Here is a 25,932-nt window from a genome sequence, read left to right as displayed (position 1 = left end):
AGGAAACAAAACAGGAGATATACAGAAACAGGAGCTGATCACTCCTTCTTTGCTGCGTTGATGCCTTAAGATATAGTCCTGAAATAAAGTCTTGCACCATTGAGTTCTAGATACACTGTGCTTATTTTGCACATAAATAACAACATCACAACATCAACATCACTTTGTACATCTCTTTTTATCTGAGTTTATGACACTGTCTATGGTTAGAAAATATTTTTTTCTTTATGTAAATCCAAAAACAAGAAAGTGTGCCACGTCCACTTTTACGATATCCTGTGTAAGTTTTGTCTGTAACATTTATCTAATGGTGACCCATTTGAGGTTCTTGAACTCAACTTTTCATTTTGTGCAATGTTTAGGGAAAACTTTTCCTGCTTGTTAACATTTACCAGATAGTTTTTGTAACTTACGATTTCATGCAAAACTTTGTCTTTGAATGTAATAATTTTAAAATTTAACTTTTCTTACAAAATGAATCAAATATTTAAAGTTGGAAATATGCTGTCATAAAGCTGGAAACATTAGTTAAATGGCTAAAGAAATGTTTCTTTCTTATCTTATTAGATCATGAGAGTGCCGCGTAAACCCCATTAGTGTTGTTTAGTTTAGCCTTGTAACATTTAAAGCACTGAAATGCAACATATACATTGATGCAGAAATGATTACATTTGAAAAACACATAAAACAGAGAATTTCTTTGTTGAGTAACTGCCTCAACGTTAAAGCCCCCCTTTGCTTCAGTACGACCTCTGACCACATGGGGGCATATAGTTCTGCTGTACTGATTTGGCACATCTTGTAATAACACTTTCTCCCACTAGAGGGACACTTTGTTGAATCCTACAATAGGAGCTGATGCTGACGACCTGCGCCCCACAATGGTATTTCTGTATGTTGACTTTGATTACATTTTCCTGGTAATATTTAGTGAGTTTCAGTAAATATTTGAATGCAGCGCTTTACTTGCATTGATTACTCAGACTGCGATCTTGTTGTCTTAATTAAAGAATCTGAATCCTTCATCTACTTCTGCTCACTGGCCGGGTTTCCCAGATCTGACCCTTCTTAAGGATTTAAGAAAGGCTCTTAAGAAGGTTTGAAAGAAACCTTTTGCTGTTAAGAGCTTCTTAACTGATCTGGGAAACCCGGCCAGTGCAGGGGCGTCACTGGACTTAAGACTGTACTGGGGCACAGCTGGGGCACAGAGAATTCATGTGCTAAAAATTTTTTTTTAGCACTTATTTATAATAAAAAGGCTGGAATGGTGCTTTAAATCAGTGTTTCCCAACCCTGGTCCTCGTGGGCCCCTGTCCTGCATGTTTTAGATGTTTCCCTGCTTCAGCACACCGTGATACAAGTGGCTGTGTCATCAACAGAAGTGTCAAGACCTTGATGACAAGTTAATTAGGACCATTAATTAGAATCAGGTGTGATGATGCAAGGAAACATGTAAAACATGTTGGAGACCCCTGCTGAATACAATCATGTATTGTCCTAGTGGCGTTTCAACTTTATTCAGAGGCTGTAAATCTCAAACATTGTAGTGCATTATCAATTTGTCTACCTGTTACTGGGAAATCAGACCTCTTGGTCTTTCTGGGAACTTTTTTGATTGTTAAGGACTCGCAGATATTTTCTCCCACTGGACGGATGCTTTAACTCCACATGACGTTTCAAATTTGAAGTTGACGAGGCAGACGTTCAGACTTGTTTTCTCAGCGCAGGTGGACATCATTTGCACAGAAAGGTTAGTTTCCTACCGTCAGACTCTTTGGGAGACGATGTGTAAAATTCCCGCAGATAATGATAAACGGATCATCATCTGACATCTCGCTGACGCTGCGTCTGCAACGTCTCTCTTCACCTGTCAAGGCTGATTTATGGTTCCGCGTTAAATCGACGGCGAAGACTACGGCGTAAGGTACGCGGCGACGCGAACCATACGGTCCGCACGCCGCGTACCCTACGCCGTAGGTCCGCGTTGGTGTAACGCGGAACCATAAATCAGCCTACATTCGTAAAGACTGCACCGGGCTCGTCGAGCATTTTAAATGTGCGCGCCGCCCGCTGGTGAAATGAGAAGGAATTCCGTAATAATTGGACCTAAACAGTGAAGCTGCAACTCACATAATCTGAACAGTTCAAATTCCAGTTCATGATCTGCAGAATGAACAAGTTCACATTCAAGTTCTTTATGTGTAAATATGTTGCGTTCAGTTCAACGTTCTCACAGAAATGAACGTGTTCAAATGAACGCGTTCATGCACAACACTGGTGTATGCTATGTGGAGTTAAAACTCCGAAATTAATTTATTACTGGTGAAATTTTTACTGGGGCACTGCAGATCAATACTGGGGCACGTGCCCCAGTAAAATCTGTCTGGCGACGCCGATGGGCCAGTGTCATTATGGTTATCTTCATTAGTTTCTCTCTTTTTTTATTTGTTTTTGTAAAACCCCTGAGTGTTTACCATAATGGTCATACAAAGTTCTAAACCTCAAAGAACGTAACTTCCTCACTATCTTACATTGTGAGCTAGAAGCTGATAACAAAAAAAAAAAAAAAAAGATTGCACAGTTTGTTCAAGAGGAGGATTCGTTCTTTAGCTTCATAATTTTGTAAATTAAAAGTTAAATATGCAGTGGAATATGGCACAGTGCTAGATGATAGAAATATTAATTAAAGTAATTTAAAGTTTGCACAATCATTTTGTGGTCCCTATAGTTTATAACCCCTGAATAAAAAGCAAAGTTTAAAGATTTCTCTGCTGCACCATCTTGATCTGGTAATTATGAGTTTAAAAGCACATCCCAGCAGTTGCCTTAATTTTAAAAGCAGCTCTAACGCACACATCCTCCACATCCACATGCTCTCACTGGCTCCCAGCAGACTGACCGATGCAAACGTTCTCGTCATCCAGTTCAGCAGAGGCGTTGCGGAAGTATCCGAGTCTGCAGTGCTGGCAGTTCTGGCCTCTGGTATTGTGTTTGCAGCTGACGCACGTCACAATGTTCAGGTAGTCGATGTAGCTGCAGCGGTTGGAGTGGCCATAGCACTCACAGTCTACAAGAAAAAAAGACATATACAGTATTTCAGTCATTTTGTTGTACTAATAAGCTGACATAGGAATTTCGGTCAAGAAAAAACATAGATAGGAGTGTGCTATGTTCATAGGATTGTTGGTTGACAGTAGGAAATGGTCTGTAGTAACAGAAATGTCGGAAAGGTTTATATGTAGGTTTTTATATGTCGGTAAAAAGAGTGAATGATTCTGTGTGTGTTTTATGAGGCGCCTCTGTCACTCAGGAGTGGTTCAATAAAGGCAGACCACTCCCTCTCCATTACTACACTCGCAGGTTTGCTGAGTCTGCTTTGCAATGATTGCTGATGGGAATTTCTCCATCCTGTGAGTGTGTATGTGCATGTGTGTTTGAGCGTATATGTGCAAGTGTGTGATCGGCGGCATGTTAATTGTGTCTGGGAATTTAATTACATCACCCCTTGAGTAGATGATAAGTTACAGTGCTTACTTCTGAAAATACGAAATATATGTGACTCTGCTTAAGCTCATGCAACACTGCCCTTAAAAGAACTGAAGCAGAGCAAAGAAAAAATATTTTCCTTTGTCCTGTTAGGCTACGGCTATGACCGGTGAGGCGCAGGCCTGCAAAGAGACGACCAATGCAGGTGACACTGTGTCTTCTGTTCAACGAAGCATTCAAGAGGTGAAGCGTCTCCCTGTGTTCCCTTGGGCAGCTAATGTGAGCTACCCTCACAAAAACATGCAGCAGTCCTGGGCTATACATGCCCCTCTGGCCAGCCGGGGCCCCAGATGGGGTGGGGAGTGTCATGAGTGTTTATGTTTACGACAGTTTTACAGCACTACGGCAAGTGTGACGTCAGGATAAACCGTCATGGAGTGAGAGTAACTAACTAACTAACTAATGTCTGCTGCAGTTGTGCTAAATAAACAAGTTTTGCAAAGATTGGAGACTCGTCAATGATTATAAATCATTACAGGGAGGATCTGGCCGGAATAACGTGATCCTTCCACGCGCTACGTCCAGCCAGAGAAGCCCCACCCTTTCTGGTGAAAAGGTAGGAGCACCTGGTGATGCATTGTCTCTATTATTTTATTATTTTATTAGCAAACTCTGAAGGTAAACTTATATGATATAACATTTATATTACGATGCCTATGCATTGTGGGACCCAGGGAATGATTTGCTTTTAACATACACTTGAAGAAATAATGAGTTGAATTTACCTTTTTATAGTGCATTCATGTCCAGGCTATTTCAAGCTGGCCTGAGAGCTCGATGCTCTTTTTGTAGCTCCAATATATCAAATTGTAGGAACTATCAAAAAACTATTTCTTCATATACACATATATATATGTGTATATATATGTGTATATATATATATATATATATATATATATATATATATATATACAGTATATATATATATATACATACATATTGTAATTTCTCTCTGGATTACACACTCGGTTTCTCAGATAAAGGTATATATATCTGTATATATCTGTATATCTGTATGGCCACTTGTTAACGTCTTGAACCCACTCATTAATAGAACACGGATCTAGAAGTCGGACGGCATTTGTCAAAAGTCAACTTGTTAAGATAACGTTTGTGATCTTTAGTTGATAACCCCCCTGCATAGCTTGACAAGCTGTTTATCTCCACCATACTTCTGTTGCCGGTTTACGTCATCATTGTTTACAAACACAAAAAGGGTCTATTCATGTGACTGTGTGATTACAGGTAGTGCGACTCGTGGTGTTCTCCAGGGTACTGTATTTGGGCCACTAAGCACTTTATATTTTCTTCTGTTAAGAAATATGATTAGACAGCATGGCACACATTTCTGTTGTGCAGTTCATACTGATCAATATCCATTTGGTTTTAATGGCGCAATTAATTTCCTGCCATTAAATTTCATGCCATTAAACATATGCGCTTTTGGAATAGACTCTAACCATATAGGAAGTGTGGATGCTTTTTCACTTGTATTAAGTACTACTGCAAGTATATATTTAATTGTGACCACTATTGTCCTTTTAATTCACTCATTAAATATATTTTTAGGGATGCCTTCTTTCAACTATGTAATATTGTCTACATTTGGAACATTTTTATCTTTGAGTGATGCTAAAAAACTTCTCCACGCGTTTGTTATTTCAAGATTATATTTCTGTAATTCTTTATTATTCCACTTCAGCTGGTGCCGTAGCACGGGTTTTGAGCGAATTAGCAGTAGATATCATGTTTCATCAATGACTCCCAGGCAAATTCAGGATAAAATGAGAAATTCTCCTCATTATATGAAAGCCCTTAAGGGCCAGGCTCCACAGCATCTTAAAAAAAACCCCCCATAGTTTCATATTATACTAACTGAGCTGGCTTGTTTGTGGTTCCCTGAGTTTCCAAAAGTAGAATAGGAAGCAAAACTTCCAGCTATCAGATTTTTCTGATTGATCTCTCTTTTCCTGCTTTGCCCAGGTGGCCTCCAGGCTCAAGGTTTCTTTCCTCCTAAAGGGGAGTTTTTCCTTGCCACTGTCATTGTCCTCCATCCAGCTTGCAGTTCTGTATGGTCACCATGGCCTCCAGATCCTTTAGCTGCTCTGCCCCTCGTCACATATGCAATAATGACTCTTTTCACCATTGTAAATCCCCACTGAAGACTTATCTTTGTAAAATAGCTTATTCTTTTTTAGTTTCTTGTCAATGTTTTAGTGTTTTTGAGGTTTTATGTTGCATCGCCCTGTGTGATTGTTGTTGTGTTTTCTGGTATGGTAACCTTGGGTATCTTGAAAGGCACATAAAATACAATGTATTTTTATTACTACTATTAATTAAAATTAAGTGGATTGAAACAAAGTAAGATTATATGCAATTTGATGGTTTCCTTTAGGATGCACTTTTAATCAAATTAATTTGAGTTCACTCAGTTGAATTGGATTGCATTTAATTCGACATGCTCTGAACAAATTTCCCTGTGATGATGTTCTCGAGAAGTAATGAGCAGTATTAAGAGATGCACTCCCTGACTCCCACTTAGCCTTTGATTGGTCATGACTTGTACATTATTTTGGTTTATGTTAGAAAAGACACCGATATTTGATGGCCTGAGCTAGTGATAAAGAGAGAAAGGTGATGCTTGCTGGAATACCTTCAACAGTCAGAATCTGACACAAGCTGCAGGACACAGAATCAGTTTGCTTGTAACTTGCACTAAAACCCGTTTGGAGACTCTCAGCAGAGTTTCTTGTGCAGATGCTACAAATGTAGCTGATAACCAGATTGAAGAAGTGCTTTTGAAAAACAGTGATTGAGAGCATAATAAAGGTCAATAATAAAAACATTATTATTTCATTTAGTTTTTTTTTAACCAGCAGATTCATAGTTATTTATTGAAATTCCCCTAAAAAGCCTCCCTTGGTAAACTATTTTAATGTTCACTATTGTGTAACCCAAAAAAAGTGTTTGTATGTGTTCTAAGAATTATCCTGCTTCAACATTTATTTTCAAACAAAAATCCTTTTGTAACCATTTTTCACCTTGATTCTGTGCTTTAAAATTGTCTCTTTAATGCTGCACAGTCAGAGATCTTAATTAAATTCTCTCTTTGTAATTCATGAAATGTTTAGAGGTGCTGATTTCAGTTTTTAGTCCACATGCTTGATAAATGAAGACTTATGCCAAATTTCACACCCTGAAACAAAGCAAAAAGAAAAGAGAAATGGAGAATGGAGTGAGACTTGTGTGTAATTTTTTCCCCACAGGGGAAAAAAAATGAAAGCCTTGATATTAGCTGCTGGTTCTGCATTGTGCAGTGGGGTGCAATGAGAGGTGGAGGGGTGTTTCTCCACAGTCGCCCCCTGATTATTTTGGCTGAGGCTGGTTCCTAATTAAGGTTTTATTAAGCTTTAGAAGTTGGCTGCAACAGTGCGCTGCAAGGCATCACTGTCCTGTAAAGAGGCATTTACCAGGCATGTTTATGCAAATACACATTTAAATGCACATTAAAAAGGAGTTTAGCTGTTTAATCAGCCGTCACATTATTATTTTATTATTGTTTGGTTGATGATTCCAGCTGAAATATTAATGAGCTGGTTTAAAGGAAGCCAGCGAGAGGAGCACCATAAAGTGCCTCTCTCAGCACTGAGAGAACCACGTTAGCAGTGGGAAGAACTGCCTAATTAAATATAAATGGCCAATTACTTCACTGGCTAGTGAGGCAATGGGACATTGTTCCACAAATTAGCGTTCAGAGTCAAGATGGTCCTTTATTGGTATTCATCAGTTGTGAATAGTTATCAGTAAAAGACGGTCATATTGGGAGACAGTGAGGAAATGCCTTCATCGAGCACTGGGGTTTAAGGTAATGTTTGTATTTTATTCTGAAAAGGATCCTTCCACAGTGGTGAAACAGATATAGATGAGGGTAAATGTTAGACGGTTCAGTATGAATGTAAAGTGCATGTTCTTACCTTGATCATGTAGGTAAAGCAAACACAACCACGGAGTGAGACAGACGCACAGGGGAGAATGAGCAAAATGAAAAACATAAAACACACAATGGAGGGAATTTTTCCACAGTTCTTTTACTCAAATGGATCCATCCAGAGTTTAGGACCACAACAGAAACAATCCAGAGGATTAAATCAAGATCAAGTGTCCTCACTTGCTCTTCAGACCACATGCTCTTACCTTTGAAATCATAGTATACGATCCCAAACAACTCTTTCGCCTGGGGCTCTCCTGAGATCAAAAGCTTCAGAAGTCCTTGAGGGATGAAGGAATCTTTGTTTAAGACTGGTGCCCATGTCATTCACTATGCTACTGTGTCCTAGAGCTCTATAAAATCACACAGCCGGGATTCAGCATGCTCTAGGGGTCAACGTCAGTCCTACAGAAGGGTCTAATAGATGAGGCTATAGGGATTCCCACTAGAGAAAACAGGTTTGCTTTGCTCTATAAAGCCGACAAAATCTTGAACTACTGCAGTGGTTCTTAACTGGTTGGAGTGATTCGAAAGGTTTGCTTAGATTTAGAGATTTTGTATTCAAACAGTAAAGTTGTGCAGCTCTCAGTATAACTAAACCAAACCAGATGTTACTACTTATTAGGTAGTTAGTCTTGGTGGTCTTCCACTTTGGCTTGGATTCCATCCATCCATCCATCCATCCATCCATCCATCCATCCATCCATCCATCCATCCATCCATCCATCCATCCATCCATCCATCCATCCATCCATCCATCCATCCATCCATCCATCCATCCATCCATCCATCCATCCATCCATCCATCCATCCATCCATCCATCCATCTTCCGTCTTCTTCCCACATCCTCCATCTCTTCCAAGGAAGTACCCAAGCCAACCAAGAGACGTGATCTCTCCAACATGTCCTGGTGTCCACCTTGAAGCTGCTTGAAACACCTTCGCAGGGAAGTGTACAGGGAGCGTCCTGACCAGAGATTTAAACCACCACAACTAACTCATGTGGAGGAGCATCTTCTCCTTCTATGGCAGGGGTCGGCAACCCAACATAATGAAAGAGCCGTATTGGACCAAAAGCACAAAAAACAAATATGTCTGGAGCCACAAAAAATGAAAAGTCTTGTATAAGCCTTAGAATGAAGACAACACATGCTGCATGTTTCTATATTAGTTAGAACTGGGGGGAGATTTATTTTCATTATGCACTTTGAGAAAAAAGTCGAAATGTCGGGAAAAAAGTCAAAATTTCGAGAAAAAAGGCGGAAATGTCGAGAAAAAAGTCAAAATTTCATGAAAAAAGTCAAAATTTTGAGAAAAAGGTTGAAATGTCGAGAAAAAAGGCGTAAATGTCGAGAAGAAAGTCGAAAATTTGAGAAAAAAGGCGTAAATGTCGAGAAAAAAGTCAAAATTTGGTGAAAAAAGTCGAAATGTTGAGAAAAAAGTTGAAATGTCAAGAAAAAAGTTGAAATGTCGCGAAAAATGTGAAATGTCAAGAAAAGTCGAAATTTCGACAAAAAAGTCGAAATGTCGAGAAAAAAGTCAAAATTTCAAGAAAAAAGTTGAAATATTGAGAAAAAAATCAGAATGCCAAGAAAAAAATTTCGAGAAAAAAAGAAGAAAAAAGGAAAAAAAGTGAAGAAAAAAAGGAAAACAAAAGAAAAAAAGACGAAAAAAAGGAAAAAAAAGGTCAAACATTTTTGAAAAAGCTCCAGGAGCCACTAGGGCGGCGCAAAGGAGCCGCATGCGGCTCTAGAGCCGCGGGTTGCCGACCCCTGTTCTATGGGGAGAAAATGGAAACTCTCTTTATGAGAGTGTCCAGCCATCCTGAAGAAAGAAAACTAACTTCAGCTGCTTGTTTCCATGATCTAAATCTTTTGGTCACTTCCAACAGTTATTGGCCGTGGTAAAGGTAGGAAAGTCGATCACTGGTAAACAAAGGATTGCTTTTGGCTCAGCTTTTTCTCTCCTCAACACAGCAGACCGGTACAGTGTCTACATTAGCGTAGATGTCGCACCGATCTACCGAGCTCTTGCACTGTTCTTGCCTCACTTGTAAATGAGACGCTGAGGTACTTAGACTCTCTCACTTGAGGCAGCACCTTGCTCCAAACCTGGAGAGGCGAAGGTGGAGAGGTCCGTTTCCGACTGAGAACCGTGGTCTCAGATTCTCATCTTTGCCACCTCACCCTTGGCTGTGAACCCATCCAGTGAGAGCTGAAGGTCATGACTCGATGAAACCGGACGCCCTCCACTTCTTAGTTATGCCTAAAAATTCTGTCCATGAAAGTTATGAACTGAAGTAATAATAAACGGGAGCCTTTGGTTTGGATTATTTGAGGGGGGAAAAAGCTTTTTTAAACATGGACATTAACATTTTCCTTTAAACAAAGCAATGGGTTATAATGCATTATAATATGCGCAGGAAACAATGATCCGTGGAGACTTTATCCCGTTAGGATTTGAATTTAACCCTATAACCCTATAATGCCCAATGTACATGAATTTGAGACTTCTGCACTACTCACGTAAAATGTTAAGGCATTTCTGTCCATTTACTCATCCTGTGTCTCAGATATGATCCAGGACAGATATCACGATATCTCGATGAACCAGTTAGGAATCACTGGGCGGTTGTATCACATTCAAACTGTACCTTTCGTCTTTCCTATTGCACTCTCCATCTTTTCGTCCTCGTCGTCCCAACGACCATACTCTGGGGTCTCATGGTTTTCAGTGACATGGTGCACTACGAACAAGCAGCAACTCAAAAAATCAATTCATGTTTAAGTAACCCAGATTACCTTGGGGGGTTTTACCAAACTAGAAAAAGACTATCAAATTAACAATATGCAATGTTTTGTGAGAAACCAGTACGAAACCCATGTCAGATCTATAATTTGACTAATTCATCAGTCATTAAGGTATTTAAATTCTGAAGATAATACCAGTCTTTACTGCATCAAATTAATCTTTTGTTTATAGTCAACCCAATTTTCATGTGTATGTATTTTCTCTCTCTCTTATCAGTATCACTCAATCTTAGATTAAAAAAAAAAAAAGATAAATATGGCACTAGTTTTGGTACCAGCCTTAAGGCTTGTTAACGTCATTTAGTAAGAGTACATTCAGACACATTTTCCACTTTCACTGTAAACTACCAAGTGGTAAAAGTTTGTCTACTGCACTTTTTATTGTATCACAAGTAATATGCTGTTTTATAGCAGCTGTAAATTCACTAGAACATTGAAACAACTTCATAAAAAATACCTATAGTCTCAGCTTTTCTGTGTGCACGGTCCTTCTCCTCAGATAAAATTGCAATTTTGTGACCATGAGTCTCATGTGAGTGTCCCTCAAAAATATGGGAGAATGATCTGCAATCATTGGTGACATAACGAACAGAAATATGACGTGTCTTGAGAAGATTGCCACCTCAACATCTAAGGTAGCTGCCTTTCCTCCCAGCTTCCCTGCCCTCCAGATGTTCAGACCCGCAGGTTTTTTTCTTTCAAAAATAAAATAAATATAGGTAAACTCTTGATTTATCGTTGCCGTGAGGTTATATGAAGAGCAATTCATTAGGCATATAGTCTATGAATGTCCGTCTGAGATTTTACAGCATAAGCAAGACATTACATCCTGTGGTCAGAGCCTATTGCCAAGACCTAAAGGGGACCTATTATGGCATCTAATACCTATTTTAAACAGGCCTTGAATGTCTTAAAAACAAGCTTTTGATTGCTTTTGCTAAATAAATTAGAAATTCAGCCTCTGAGCCATGTCTTTATCTTCCCATTCTCTAACCTCATTATCTATGCAGGATTCTGAGTGGGCGGGGCTATGATAATGAGGCTCTGTGCTGATTGGCTGCCTGAATGACGCGATACACCGCTACGAAAAAATGGTGGAAGCTCCGGCCGGCGGAGTTAGTTGTGGGCGTGGTTTTATTTGTCATTTTCAGGACACATGTAACACAGTGCACTGGGAACGAAATTTCGTTGCCTCTGGCTCAGAAAAGTTAAAAAAAAAAAAAGTAAATAATGATACAGTTTAAAAACGTCCTAACTCAATTTAACTAAAACTAAATTTTAACTTAACTTAAAAAGGTGCTTGAGTGCTTAAAAATATGAAAATAAATAGAATATGCAGCTTTACATAAAAAAAAACAGTTTGATCATTATAATTGGTTATTATAATCTGTACTATATCTGAAACATATTGTTGCTGTTACTGACGTTTGATTTTAAAAGAAAAGAAAAAAAAGGAATAATTGTGGTCTGTCTTAAGCTATACGTACAAACGTTGATGATCCATCAGACCAACAAATACAATTTTGATTTCCTCAAATTTTTTCCGCCATACATATTTTATGCAAATTGTTGCCTGACTAATCAGGTGACGGCGGTTGACCGCTCAGTTCAGATCAGGGCTCAGATCAGGCCGCACATGACTTACGCCCACCCAGTGGTGGTAAGAGATAATTTATTGTTTGTCCGTTGTCCCCTGAAACCATAGTCGAATTTGGAGGAACCAAACTACTTCTTTGCATAAAAAACGAAAAACGTTATGACGGCTGGCCAGGCTATATTATATTATATTAAAAAGCAAATTGATAAAAAAAAGAACATTCTACCACTATTATGATACCTGCGCCATGCCCTTCTGTCCCATGCCCGGAGGACATTGTTGATATGTGGCCATGGGTCTCGTGCACATGTCCGTGAGACTTGTGAGGGTCTGAAATAGGCAATGTCATTAGAATGACAGGTAAAAATGTACATAAAAATCTACTTTATATTTATGTCATTACACATTAGACAAAGATGACTACATCTGTATCTAAAGTACCTGTCCTGTCAGGTTTTCTGTGAGGAGGCGCCTCCTCTCCGTGTCCATGTGAAGCCGTGGCTTTGTGGCTGGGCATGTGTCCCTCGTACAGATGTGAGACTGACAGAATAATTCATCAGTATCAGACAAAAGCATCCAGATTTACTCCTGCTGTTTCCAGTAAGCAGGGGAGCGTTTGCTAGGTATGATTCAATTGGAACATTTTTGCTCTAAAACTATAAAAGTTCTCCTACCAACACATGTGAAAGGGTACCTGTCCTGTCAGGACCTCTGTGCATATGTCCCCCCTCGTCTGTTTCATGCCCGTGTCCTGATGTTGCTTTGTGTCCATGAGTCTCACGACCGTGTCCCTCAGAACCGTGCAAGGCTGAAACAATTATCACGAACACAGTTCTCGTTTGTTTAGTTTGTTGCGACAGTTTGGGAACTGCACAGCAAGCATTTACAGTACATAAATCAATGGCATTGTTAATACACCTTTGCCTTCCTCCCCGTGATTAGTCTCATGGCTGTGTGTCTCATGTACCTGGTCGGCATGTGCATGCTGGCCTGAATAATCACAATTGTCATGAGCCAAAAAAGGCAAAAGCAAAAATATGTAAGAAATATGTCCTGTTTCTGCTGTTTAACTTGTGCTGAAAGTTTGCGTAATGCATATTTATGCTGTTTCAGTTACATTAAACAAAGCGATGCCACAAATACATGGAGACTAAGTTCTTTTCCTTTTTGTTTCTTTTTCTATATGCTTCCTCCTCCCTGTGATGAGATGATACCTAATGGTTATCAGTGGCATGCACCTCAAATGACCTTCCAATCCACAGCTACTGTTAACCCAGTACATGTATCTCTCACTACAGGAATATACGACTTTGCTTCCATTCTTTCATCCATCATCCAAATCCACTTGATTCTGTTCAGTGTCACGCAGGACTACAACCTATCTCAGCTGTCACCCAGCAGCCAGTTAAAAATTACAAGTCAGCCTGAAGTGCATGCCTTTGTACAGTAGGAGGAAACCAGAGCACCTCTAGGAAGACCATGGGTCCACGGGGAGTACAGGCAATGTCAACTCAGCTGAGCTCCAAACCGGCATGCTTCTTGCTTTGAGGTGACATTGTTAACCGCCGCAATACCATGCTGTCCCTGCAAAATGACCACATTTAATGGGGACACGCTATGAACAATATTACTGTTTCTGTGCTTGAGATAATTTGGGAGTCTAAAGTGGCTACTAAGTAAAACACACAATTTTGTGGCTTTGTTTGGGCCTTCTAAGATCTGAAAATTTCTCATTTTCTCATTCTCAGAGTAGCGTGGTATCACAGATCGAGATCAGAGTCGAACTTTTCAGCGTCCCCATTTTAATCTCCACATAACTTCACATCATACTGAATTTTCAACCCCTTAAACTGACCGCTATAAACAAAGGAGTAAAGATTTGGTTGAAAAATAAGCTTTTATGTTATATTAGACCTTTAAGGTTCAAGGATCTTTTGCCAGCCTGGTCTCACAAGAAAATATGCAGTAACGATGTGGCAGTGTCACAATAAAGGCGGATAAATGCTTTGATGATAACGTGTAATACCATCTGTCAATACCTCCCACCTTCTCATAGGTTTTTTTTCAAACTGTTATTATTGTGCAGTGTTGCTTTTGTGACAGTTTCGTGTACAGCAAACTGCAGGGATGCTATGATTTTAAAATGCAAATTAAGGCACGTAATGATCTGAAGCACAGAAATCTTTGCGATTTTAAAGCTTTTATTGTGAAACTAATACAATTGGCACTGTGGATAGGCAACATAGCTGTTACACATTATTGGTTTGAGTCTGAGTTATTTAAGACAACAACAACCTGCTCTTTCAGGGTTTCTGTCTGTATAAAGCTCCTCTCCTCGCTCAGATAAAACCTTTGTGGCCATGAGACCCATGTAAGTGTTTCTCAGGTTCACGGGACATGAACTGAACATGATGGTTGTCGACAAAACAAGAAAGAAAAACCTAATTAAGTTAACTTTGATTTACTCTTTCCTCACATCCCTTGTCATCCAGTTTTTAATCATAAAAGAAATACTACTGATGTGAAACTGAAATTGTCTTTTCAAGCTCAAGTTAACCCATACACAATCCACTACTGGAAAAAAAACATCTAAATGACCCCAGTTGTACGGGAGAGGTTTCTGCAGTGAGTCATGACTATTATCTCAGTATGTGGAATCTAAAAGAACAACACTACCTCTATGTCTAAAGCTCATACCTTTCTTTTCAGCTCCGCTGTGTGTGTGTTCCTCTTGACGGTGCCCAGGAGGTGCTTTGTGCCCATGCTCATGTCCATGCTCATCAGACTTGTGGATGTCTGATATGCCACGATTGCCATGAATGTAACAAAAAAATTAATAAAATGCATATCGTTGTGCAAATTTTTATTTTTCTATTCTATTTTTTATAGCTCTATCTACAGGACAGCATCAATTATTCAAAGTGAGTCCAAATAAGTCAGACAACATTTTCCACTTTTGATGCAGGGCTGATTTGATAAATATCTGATGTGAAGGTTCACATCGCATCAGATCTTTACAACATCCTGCAACAGATTTTCATGTCAATGCAGTCTGAGTCTGTGTGGTGTGTCAACAAAAATTATCACATTTGTAGAGCAAAGATTAAGCAGGAGATTTAACTGAGGCAGAGTGGAAGATGTTATTGATAACATCTCTCTAATGACTTGTTATTTCTCTCAATTGTTGCTGACTGATCCGTGCCATCTTCTGGGGTTAGGGGTACATCCCAGAGTTAAAACAAGCTTGGGTCTATTGAAAGGTGCTGAGGAGAGTAAGTTGTTAGAAGTATGTACAATAAATTACCAAATATGGAACAAACTATTGTCAATAGACAACATAAGGAGCATTCATAGCTTCTGGTTTCATAGAACTGGGTCAGTACTTGGATATCTATAACAAAGTAGGTAGGTGTTAGAAGCGGAGGTCGTGAACTTTCCTTTTGCATCTATTGACCGTAGTTTCCTCGTAATTTAGTGGCCGATTTATACAGACTCATGACAAGATTACAGCCATCAGAAGGAGACTGTACAAACAATCCTTTTTGTGCACTTTCTGTACAGTTTCAATGTTACAATTACTTTGGTTTGCCTATAGGGACTTCGATAAGACAAACACTTACGTGCAAAAACAGTTTTGATTCTTGCCAAAGGTTTACAATAGTAATTTATTGTGAAGTAGGTTGGTTGCCCCGGGTGCTAACATAAATTGGTATTTTGAAACAAAAACATTTTCCATTTTCACTCAAAACTGCTTTAATTCACAACATTTTCCAGTTAATGAAAGTGACAGACCCAGTTTTGTTTTTAATCTGGAAAGGTCCTTTGTGCTCTGTGTGCCTATTGAGAAATACACTCAGAGCATAAAATACGTAAAAAGCCTCATCAATTCTGAAATGTTGCTGAAGTGACACAATTCCATACAGAAAATGGAATTGTTCACACAGCCCAAAAAATGACACGTCAGCCACATCAATGGACCAAAGCAGATTTGGGTGATTTCATCCAGGGAGTACGCATGCTAGCCTATGTAGGATCAGTTCTAAACGTCTTTTTATCTACACTAAAACTACTCTAGGAAGAACTACTGTCCCTACTTGTAAACATAATACCTTTCTGCTCAGCCTCCTCCTGTCCATGACCAGATGGTACTGTTGCTCCGTGCCCATGAGTCTCATGTCCATGTCCAGATGATACCGTTGCTTTATGACCATGGGTCTCATGTCCATGTCCAGATGGTACTGTTGCTTTATGACCATGGGTCTCATGTCCATGTCCAGATGGTACTGTTGCTTTATGACCATGAGTCTCATGTCCATGTCCAGATGGTACCGTTGCTCCGTGTCCATGAGTCTCATGTCCATGTCCAGATGGTACTGTTGCTCCATGCCCATGAGTCTCATGTCCATGTCCAGATGGTACTGTTGCTTTATGACCATGGGTCTCATGTCCATGTCCAGAGGGTACTGTGGCTCCGTGTCCACGAGTCTCATGTCCATGTCCAGATGGTACTGTTGCTCCATGCCCATGAGTCTCATGTCCATGTCCAGATGGTACTGTTGCTTTATGACCATGAGCCTCATGTCCATGTCCAAATGGTACTGTTGCTCCGTGCCCATGAGTCTCATGTCCATGTCCAGATGGTACTGTTGCTTTATGACTATGAGCCTCATGTCCATGTCCAGATGGTACTGTTGCTCCTTGCCCATGAGTCTTATGTCCAGATGGTACTGTTGCTCCTTTCCCATGAGTCTCATGTCCAGATGGTACTGTTTCTCCTTGCCCATGAGTCTCATGCCCAGATGGTACTGTTGCTCCTTGCCCATGAGTCTCATGTCCATGTCCAGATGGTACTGTTGCTTTATGACCATGAGTCTCATGTCCATGTCCAGATGGTACTGTTGCTCCTTGACCATGAGTCTCATGTCCGTGTCCAGATGGTACTGCACCATGCCCATGAGTCTCATGTCCAGATGGTACTGTTGCTCCGTGCCCATGCGTCTCATGTCCATGTCCAGATGGTACTGTTGCTCCGTGTCCATGAGTCTCATGTCCATGTCCAGATGGTACTGCACCATGCCCATGAATCTCATGTCCAGATGGTACTGTTGCTCCTTGCCCATGAGTCTCATGTCCGTGTCCAGATGGTACTGTTGCTCCGTGCCCATGCGTCTCAACTCCATGTCCAGATGGTACCGTTGCTCCGTGTCCATGAGTCTCATGTCCATGTCCAGATGGTACTGTTGCTCCTTGCCCATGAGCCTCATGTCCATGTCCAGATGGTACTGTTGCTCCGTGTCCATGAGCCTCATGTCCATGTCCAGATGGTACTGTTGCTCCTTGCCCATGAGCCTCATGTCCATGTCCAGATGGTACTGTTGCTCCGTGTCCATGGGTCTCATGTCCATGTCCAGATGGTACTGTTGCTCCTTGCCCATGAGTCTCATGTCCGTGTCCAGATGGTACTGTTGCTCCGTGTCCATGAGCCTCATGTCCATGTCCAGATGGTACTGTTGCTCCTTGCCCATGAGCCTCATGTCCATGTCCAGATGGTACTGTTGCTCCGTGTCCATGGGTCTCATGTCCATGTCCAGATGGTACTGTTGCTCCTTGCCCATGAGTCTCATGTCCGTGTCCAGATGGTACTGCTGCTCCGTGTCCATGAGTCTCATGTCCGTGTCCAGATGGTACTGTTGCTCCTTGCCCATGAGTCTCATGTCCGTGTCCAGATGGTACTGTTGCTTTATGACCATGAGTCTCATCTCCATGTCCAGATGGTACTGTTGCTCCTTGACCATGAGTCTCATGTCCATGTCCAGATGGTACTGTTGCTCCATGTCCATGAGTCTCATGTCCATGTCCAGATGGTACTGTTGCTTTATGACCATGAGTCTCATCTCCATGTCCAGATGGTACTGTTGCTCCTTGACCATGAGTCTCATGTCCATGTCCAGATGGTACTGTTGCTCCATGTCCATGAGTCTCATGTCCAGATGGTACTGTTGCTCCTTGCCCATGAGTCTCATGTCCATGTCCAGATGGTACTGTTGCTCCATGCTCATGAGTTTCATGTCCATGTCCAGATGGTACTGTTGCTTTATGACCATGGGTCTCATGTCCATGTTCAGATGGTACTGTTGCTCCGTGCCCATGCGTCTCATCTCCATGTCCAGATGGTACTGTTGCTCCTTGCCCATGAGTCTCATGTCCATGTCCAGATGGTACTGTTGCTCCTTGCCCATGCGTCTCATCTCCATGTCCAGATGGTACTGTTGCTTTGTGTCCATGAGTCTCATGTCCCGATGGTACTGTTGCTCTGTCCCCATGAGTCTCATGTTCACTTCCAGATGGTACTGTTGCTCCGTGCCCATGAGTCTCATGTCCAGATGGTACTGTTGCTCCGTGCCCATGAGTCTCATGTCCAGATGGTATTGTTGCTTTATGACCATGGGTCTCATGTCCATGTCCAGATGGTACTGTTGCTCCATGACCATGAGTCTCATGTCCATGTACAGATGGTACTGTTGCTCCGTGCCCATGGGTCTCATGTCCATGTACAGATGGTACATGGCCATGAGTCTCATGTCCATGTACAGATGGTACTGTTGCTCCTTGCCCATGACTCTCTTTTCCATGTTCAGATGATACCGTTGCTCCGTGCCCATGAGTCTCATGTCCATGTCCAGAGGGTACTGTTGCTTTATGACCATGAGTCTCATGGCCATGTCCAGAGGGTACTGTTGCTCCTTGCCCATGAGTCTCATGTCCATGTCCAGAGGGTACTGTTGCTCCGTGCCCATGGCTCTCTTGTCCTTGCTCAGGTGATACCGCTGCTCTGTGCCCATGAGTCTCATGTCCATGTCCAGAGGGTACTGTTGCTCCGTGCCCATGACTCTCTTGTCCATGTTCAGATGATACCGTTGCTTTGTGTCCATGAGTCTCATGTCCATGTCCAGAGGGTACTGTTGCTCCGTGCCCATGGCTCTCTTGTCCTTGTTCAGATGATACCGTTGCTCCGTGCCCATGACTCTCTTGTCCATGTACAGATGATACAGTTGCTTTATGTGCATGAGTCTCATGCCCATGTTCAAATGGTATTGTTGCTTTGCTTGCATGAGTCTCATGTCCATGTTCCTCAGACTTGTGGAAAACTGAAAGACCAGAGTTTTCATGAATATAACCACAAAACATCTAATGAGGTAAATAATTACTCAGCGTCAGTTTTCACTTTCCCAGGGCCTGGTTTTTCAGTTTTTCACTAAAAGCGTATCTTTGGCTTGTAATGAACATGAATCGTCTTCACAAATTGAGTACAAATAGAGTATGAAAACATTGTCTTTACTCTAAAAAGATACCTGTCCTTTCAGTGTCTTTCATTCTCCTCACCATACTTCTTACTTTCCTCACTCTAGCTGGTATCTGACCGGGACCAGCGCCACTCGCGGCTAGAGCGAGAGCTGCAGGTCGCGTACGCGTTCAGTGTCTTTTTGAGAATGTGCACATCAATGCGTCAAATTAACTCAGGATACACGTGGCGGACATGATGCGTACGCGTACGAGGGTTGAACTGCAAGTATATCCCAGGCTTTAAACAAAGCTTTGTCATAGATATGCTGCTATAGACCTACGCTGCAGGGGAATCCCAACATGATCCACTGAGTGGTGCCCCTCGCCTCGTTTGCTCTCCTCTCTTTCTCTTTCCTTTGTTCATTAATTAGGAGTATCTCATAATCATAATTGCATTTTATCGTTCTTGTAGTTGGTTGTGCTCGTCTGCCCCCTCTTTTTCTCTCCTGTACATGTTTGCAGGCCAGAGCTTCAGGACTTTTCTAGTTTCTCGATCTGCATGCTGACTTGCAGCCCCACCCTCTGACCATCTCAGTGTCATATGTCTACACCTGTTCATGTAGCCATATCTATAGTACACCAACTTACCATTTATAAGTAAAATACTCTTAGTTCTAACGGATTATTAATACTAATATATCGTGTCTATTGTACCAATATATCTGTACCCTCCTCTCTCTGTTCTTCACCCTCTCTTTCCTATCTCAATTTTCCTGCTGTACCCAGCTGGCGTCTGGCAGGAGGATCCCCCGTTATGATCCAGGTCCTGCCCAATGTTTCTCCCCTCCTAAAGGGTAGTTTTTACCTGCCACTGTTTATGTAATAATTGCTCTGATGTCATTTTATGGATCTCTGGAAAGCACAACTTGTATTGTAATATATGCTATATTAATATAATATAATTGAATTGAATTAAATTGATAATGAATTAAAGTGGTAATAGATACTGAGGATTTCTACGATTACAGGTTTAATCTGTAATCGTAGTATGGTAGTTTATCTACTTTCAAGGTGCCACTACAATGGTCTTGCAGTCAGTACCTGTTAGTTTAGCGTTTGTACGTTTTTCCTTCTCGTGTTCAGATGAAGACACTTTGTGGAGTGTCTCATGTCCATGTCTCTCAAACATGTGGTAAACTGTCATACCACAGTTGTCATTAACATAACAAGAGAAAAATTCTAACGAGCTGAATTCCAAAAGTTTTTTTTAGCAACCACTAAAACCAGATAATAATACTAATCTTTTATCACATTTCCCTCGTGTTTACCTTTCCTTTGGCCAACCTTAAATTATTGTAAATTAAGACTTAGATGTTTTAGTTGGTTGAAAGGAAGCCTCTGTAGTCAGTGGCCAATTATTTCAGTAAAGGATTAGCATTTGGATACTGGCTTCAAATCTGCTGCATCCATGAGCAAAACAAGATGCATTTCCTTTCAGCGTTGCTTTCTGTGCTTCTCACCACTGGTGAGGTTGTTGTTTTTGTGACCATGAGTCCCATGTGTGACCCTTGGACATGTGGGAAACTGTCATACCAGAGTTGCCATTTAGAAAACGAGAAAGAAAAAAAAATCAATGTGATTAATTTAATATACTCCTTTACCAAATACCAACCAAGACATGAGGGGGCTGATAGATAGTATTTTCAGTAATTGAACAAAACAAATATTAAAATCTGTCCTCATTTACTTATTTTATTTAAAAAAAAAATATTTCTGTTTTAAGAATGAACAATTTGGTGTAAGTTTGCAGGTTTAAAACATGGCGAATGTATATGAACTCCATACTACCAAGGCACAGTTCTGCCCCTTCTCAGAAAAATGAGAGAGACAAAATAGCACAAAGTGCAACATCCAACTCATACCAAGGTAAACTGCAATAAGGGATGTTACTGTGTTGTCTGTTTTTCTGCTTTGACACTGCAGATACTGAGGTCTGTTTTGCTAGCTCTATCCTGCGGGGAGTAACAACATTTTGATCATAAAACTGCCCCATACAGCCGCAAAAAGTCCGGCCACTAGCGTACAATAAATACCATGACACATTCATGTAGAGAAATTATGATATAACGAGCATTAAAGCAAATATCCACAGAAAGGTTAAGCAGGCAGCGAAATTTGAGCCCCTAGCTTGTCAGCTGTTAACGGATTAGACTTTAAATCATAAAGACAATATCCCCTCTGTGATAACAATCTAGTCTATAATCACATTGTTTCTCAATTCTGACATCTCTTTAGGTTTGAGGCAGCTAATTCAGCTGTAGAAACAGAATACTCCAGAAAAAGCTTGCTGGCTTTTCGAAAAACTTGTAATGTTAAGTAATTTAACATTGGCTAATTTAGCTGTGCCTCCTCAGGAAGGTGGTGACGCCCCTGGCAGTAATGGGAGGTTTTTGTGAAATAGCTGTCAAATCTGCTCGTCTTTACTCTCTTTAGTTTGCAAAACCACATTGGATCACAACTGATGAAGTATTACATATCTTTATGGAGAAGCACTGAAATTCAAAAGTTGCCGATCCATCTCGTCATATGAAACAAATATGACATCTCAGATCACAAACAATATTTTACTCAAAATCTGCAGTTTTCTTTGGCCTACATTTGGCTTTGACTGACAACGCTTGCTGAAGGACAGTGTACAGTAGGGGTGTAACAATATATCGTGCCACGAAATTTTGCGATACAAAAATGTCACAATACATGTCGTGGAGGTGACAAAGTGTATCGCGATATTGGGTTATTAATATTAATCTATTGTGTTGACTAGTAACGCGCATCCGACCGCGACCACGCGGACCAAAATCTTCCTCCGCTCAGAAGAAACTAGTCCCGTTTTGAGCTCTGAACTTTTACTTATGTAAGGCTGGTGTAGAGTTAAGCCTTGCCTTATTAAATTAAACCTTTTTGGGGTCGTGAGTAGGATAAACAGGGAGACAACTTCTGCGTCAGTTCCAGTGTACTTTAATGTCCGCTCAACAGCGTAGGATTTTAGAACATCAACACAGCACCTAGTGCTGTATCACTCCGCCCAATCCAAAAACATACTAACAATTACAGATAAACTGACTAGTGTCATTATAGTCCCTGATTTACAGAATATAAAGAATATATTTATAAAATAATCAACCCTGAATTAACAAAATAACCTTCTTAACAAAAATAAATCTCCTCTTACACTTATAAGGTGAGCATGAATCAATCTTTTTTATGATGTAAAATTGTATGTATTTATTTACTTGTATTTATTTATTTAATTTTAGTTGTTAAATTTCTGGAAAAGAAAAAAGTCAAATCATACATGAGAGAAACTATTCAGTTTGTGGCAAAATATTTGTACTTGTATGAAACTGAAGATGCATAATGCAAACCTGACATTTACTTTTAGTTCAGTTTGTGGAAAATGGTTGGCCTGGCTTTCTCTTTAAAACTGAAACAGTTATAAAGCATTACAAACTGTAACAATAGGGCAAACGCACAGCATTATTTTGTATTTTGTGTCTTTCAAATAAAAGACAATTTCCTCATGACTACCTCATTCAAGGTTGTTAAAAAAATACTGCTATATCGTATCGTATCGTTATCGTGACCTCAATATCGTGTATCGTACCGTATCGTGAGATTAGTGTATCGTTACATCCCTAGTGTACAGTAGGTGTCTAAACATATCCACCAGACGTGCCCCAAGTCTTCACTTTCCCGAACAACTGCTGCCATATCCCACCACAAAACTAACTTATGAAATTTGGGCCACCGGTGGCTAAAACAGCGCATGGCAAAACCAGACACTGGCTTTATTCACCAACTTTGGAACACGTATGACTCATTTAGCAATTACCAGTGCCTAACTGAACCAGAGGTGCCAGGTTCTGCAAAATATGCCTGCTATCTAGGATAGATTTGATATGAGACAGGTATATGTTATATGTATTCATTTACCTTTTAACTGCAATTCTATTGCGTGCAGCAAGATGTATGTATGTACAATAATAATGATCAAACTATACAGTTAGAAATCAAAAAAGTAGTAAGACGCACAACAGGAAAGTTGGATGGACATAGTTACTAGTCTGTAGGTCCCATCCCAGCCACTACTGTATTGAAGTAACAGCACATATTTAAAGGCAGGGTAAACGATTTCTGTATGTCATCTTTCTGATGACATTTCAACAAAACAGCAAAACGTCTTGATGGTTGGCTAGAGCAATGCTTGTTATGATTTGGACTGCACCCCTTCAGTTTGTTTTCAGATTACAGGCAAGGCTGTTCATAAAGATATTTATTTTCTTTTCTTTTCCAGTGTAATTATAGTGTATGCGTAACTCTTTTCGGTCTTTTATTGCAAGATTTCTATCAGTTATTTGAGCTTCATTACTGCCACCTGTGAGTTCCTAAGTTTAAGGAGGTTTTAATGTAAACCAAATCTGCATAAAACGTTTGTAAAGGATATAAATCTAAGCATACTACATATGTGTGTGTTTTGCACCACTACATAAGATATAGCTGTCACTGCAGGTTGTCTTTCTTTGGCCCCATCGTCTTGCTCCCCTTTGTTGCCATGTTCAGATGAAGATGTAGATTTATGCTCGTGACTTTCATGTCGACGCTCTCTAAACTCATGGGAGACTTGTATCAAGTTTGTAATTAACATGAGAAAGAAACATTTAGTTACACTCATAATTTTTTTTTTTTTAACACATTTTCATTGAAAGGCCAAGGTTGACTCTGAACTGTGTCATACTGCTACCATGAGCTACAGCCAGCTACAGCTGCTACACTGCATACAAATACCTTTGATTTGAGTTTTTCTGTCTTGGTGTCCCTCCTCCTCCTTCTCCTCCTCCGTTCTCCTCTTCCTATCTCCAGATAAGGTTGTGAGTTTGTTCTCTCATGCACACCTGGCTCAGATTTGTGGTGGTCTGATATGATGCCATTTACACAGAAAGCATAAGCAGGAAGTACTTTTTATTTGCCCTTTTCTGGTGAGCCTGAGCAATAAATAAACGGACGTTTGAGTTTTATTTCAACCTGCTGTCTGTTTCTTATTTCTAACCCATCACCATCAGTCACTGTCTAACAGAACGTATGATGATACTGCTGCAGCCAAAAATTGTTATTTGTTGACAAACAGACTATCTTGTCAGTGAAGAGATAAATTTATACAGATTTCAGCTCCAGTTTTTATGTTCCTAGTTTTCACTCTGAGCTGTCAGGTTTCATAATAAAAGATTATCTATTGCATTCGGCTGCACGAGGAGTAAAAAAAAAAAGAAAAAAAAAACTGTGTAAATCTAGAACATTTACAGGAAATACCTGTCATTTCAGACACTTTTCCCCCCTCCTTGCTCTCCTCCTTGTCTTGCCCATGTTCAGAGGAGCTTGCTGCCTTGTGTCCATGAGTTTCATGCATAGACTTGTGGGAAACCGAGGCACCAAAATCACAATTAACATAACAAGAACAGACACCTCGTGGGGTATTTTACATGCTCTTTCCTCAGCTGCAGTAAGAACTTTATAATTAGGCTGATACCGCAGTGGGCAAAGATTACTGATAGCGTCTGCCGTCTTCCTCTGAGATCTTGTTTTCCTTTTTTCTCTCCGTCAGATCGTGGATTTCCTCATCAAGGGGCACTTGCTTTAATCTGAATGTCATGAAGTTGTGGGTTTCTAAGCTTCTTCCTGTGTACACGTGGGGGGTCTGTCTCCGCTTTTACTTTTCGTCTTATGTTTGTCCTAAATATAACTACTTAAAATACATAACGCTATCATGTTGTATTAGAGTAATGTCTTCTCATGGGTGAAGTTTCCCCATTTAGAGATGTTATGCTGCTGTCTGGTGCCACAGTACCACAAAACATCTCAATCAGCATCAGCAACGTGGCTCACGCCTTCTAATTATACTGCATTTTGAATGGTCTCTTGCTCAAGTTCTTGCTTTCTTTACGTACTCCACTTTCCTGCGGGGCATTATGCGACTCCCAGACTCTCTTGCTGCACTGTTTTTGGGCTGCAGTGAGCTCGAGTGAAGGGAGAAAGATTTGAAACTAGTTTATCTGGATCAGGAATAGGGTTGCAAAATTCCGAATTTTCAAAGTTGGAAACTTTCCATGGGAATTAACGGGAATATATGGGAATTAACGGGAATATATGGGAATTAACGGGAATAAATAAGAAATTTACAGAATTGAAGGTTGGCCCTTAACAGGGAAATTAAATATAGTTGGGGGAAATATATTGTAGCATAGTCTTGGCTAAAACAACTAGATTTAATGCAAGTACACTCCTCAATCACATGCACACAGCACATTGCTTACTGCAGGGCTATTGAGGCCACCCCCCCTACATGCACTGTGCATTCCTCCATCACATGCACACAGTTTACTGCAGGGCTATTGAGGCCACGCCCCCTACAGGCACTGTGCATTCCTCCATCACATGCACAGGTGATTTCTTGAAGCCTGGAGGCCACACATTTGAGCTCAAAGCACAAGACTATTGAAGCCACACATTTGAGCCCACGGACTATATAAAGTTAAGTAAGTTTTGATAATATTATGGGGTAAATATATTTGATCTATAATGGTATTAATGTTTAACTTGCATTACTTTTTGATTGGGTGGGGGAGGGGGGTGAGTTAGTATTTACTCAACAT

General features: G+C 40.4%; 1 protein-coding gene across 6 annotated transcripts in view; it reads right to left on the bottom strand.

Annotated features, from left to right (window-relative positions):
- The window catches only part of ntng2b (netrin g2b), a 112,601-nt gene that overhangs the window by 9,720 nt on the left and 76,949 nt on the right, over nt 1–25,932 (bottom strand). Inside the window, exons 7-14 of one of the 6 annotated variants that reach the window (XM_061733752.1) lie at nt 16,051–19,089; nt 14,639–14,737; nt 12,636–12,749; nt 12,383–12,481; nt 12,182–12,271; nt 10,188–10,280; nt 7,741–7,815; nt 2,900–3,067 (exon numbers count right to left, since the gene is read on the bottom strand). In XM_061733752.1, the coding sequence (XP_061589736.1) occupies nt 2,900–3,067; nt 7,741–7,815; nt 10,188–10,280; nt 12,182–12,271; nt 12,383–12,481; nt 12,636–12,749; nt 14,639–14,737; nt 16,051–19,089 (3,777 nt within the window). Of the gene's footprint in view, nt 1–2,899; nt 3,068–7,740; nt 7,816–10,187; nt 10,281–12,181; nt 12,272–12,382; nt 12,482–12,615; nt 12,750–14,638; nt 14,738–16,050; nt 19,090–25,932 lie in introns of those variants that run through there. The other 5 variants (XM_061733754.1, XM_061733755.1, XM_061733756.1 and 2 more) reach the window with 5 other exon arrangements.

The sequence above is a fragment of the Cololabis saira genome, chromosome 11 (assembly GCF_033807715.1).
Source record: "Cololabis saira isolate AMF1-May2022 chromosome 11, fColSai1.1, whole genome shotgun sequence".
NCBI lineage: Eukaryota > Metazoa > Chordata > Actinopteri > Beloniformes > Belonidae > Cololabis > Cololabis saira.
The sequence above is the reverse complement of the archived record's forward strand: the minus strand, read 5'-3'. Positions and strand labels throughout refer to the sequence as shown.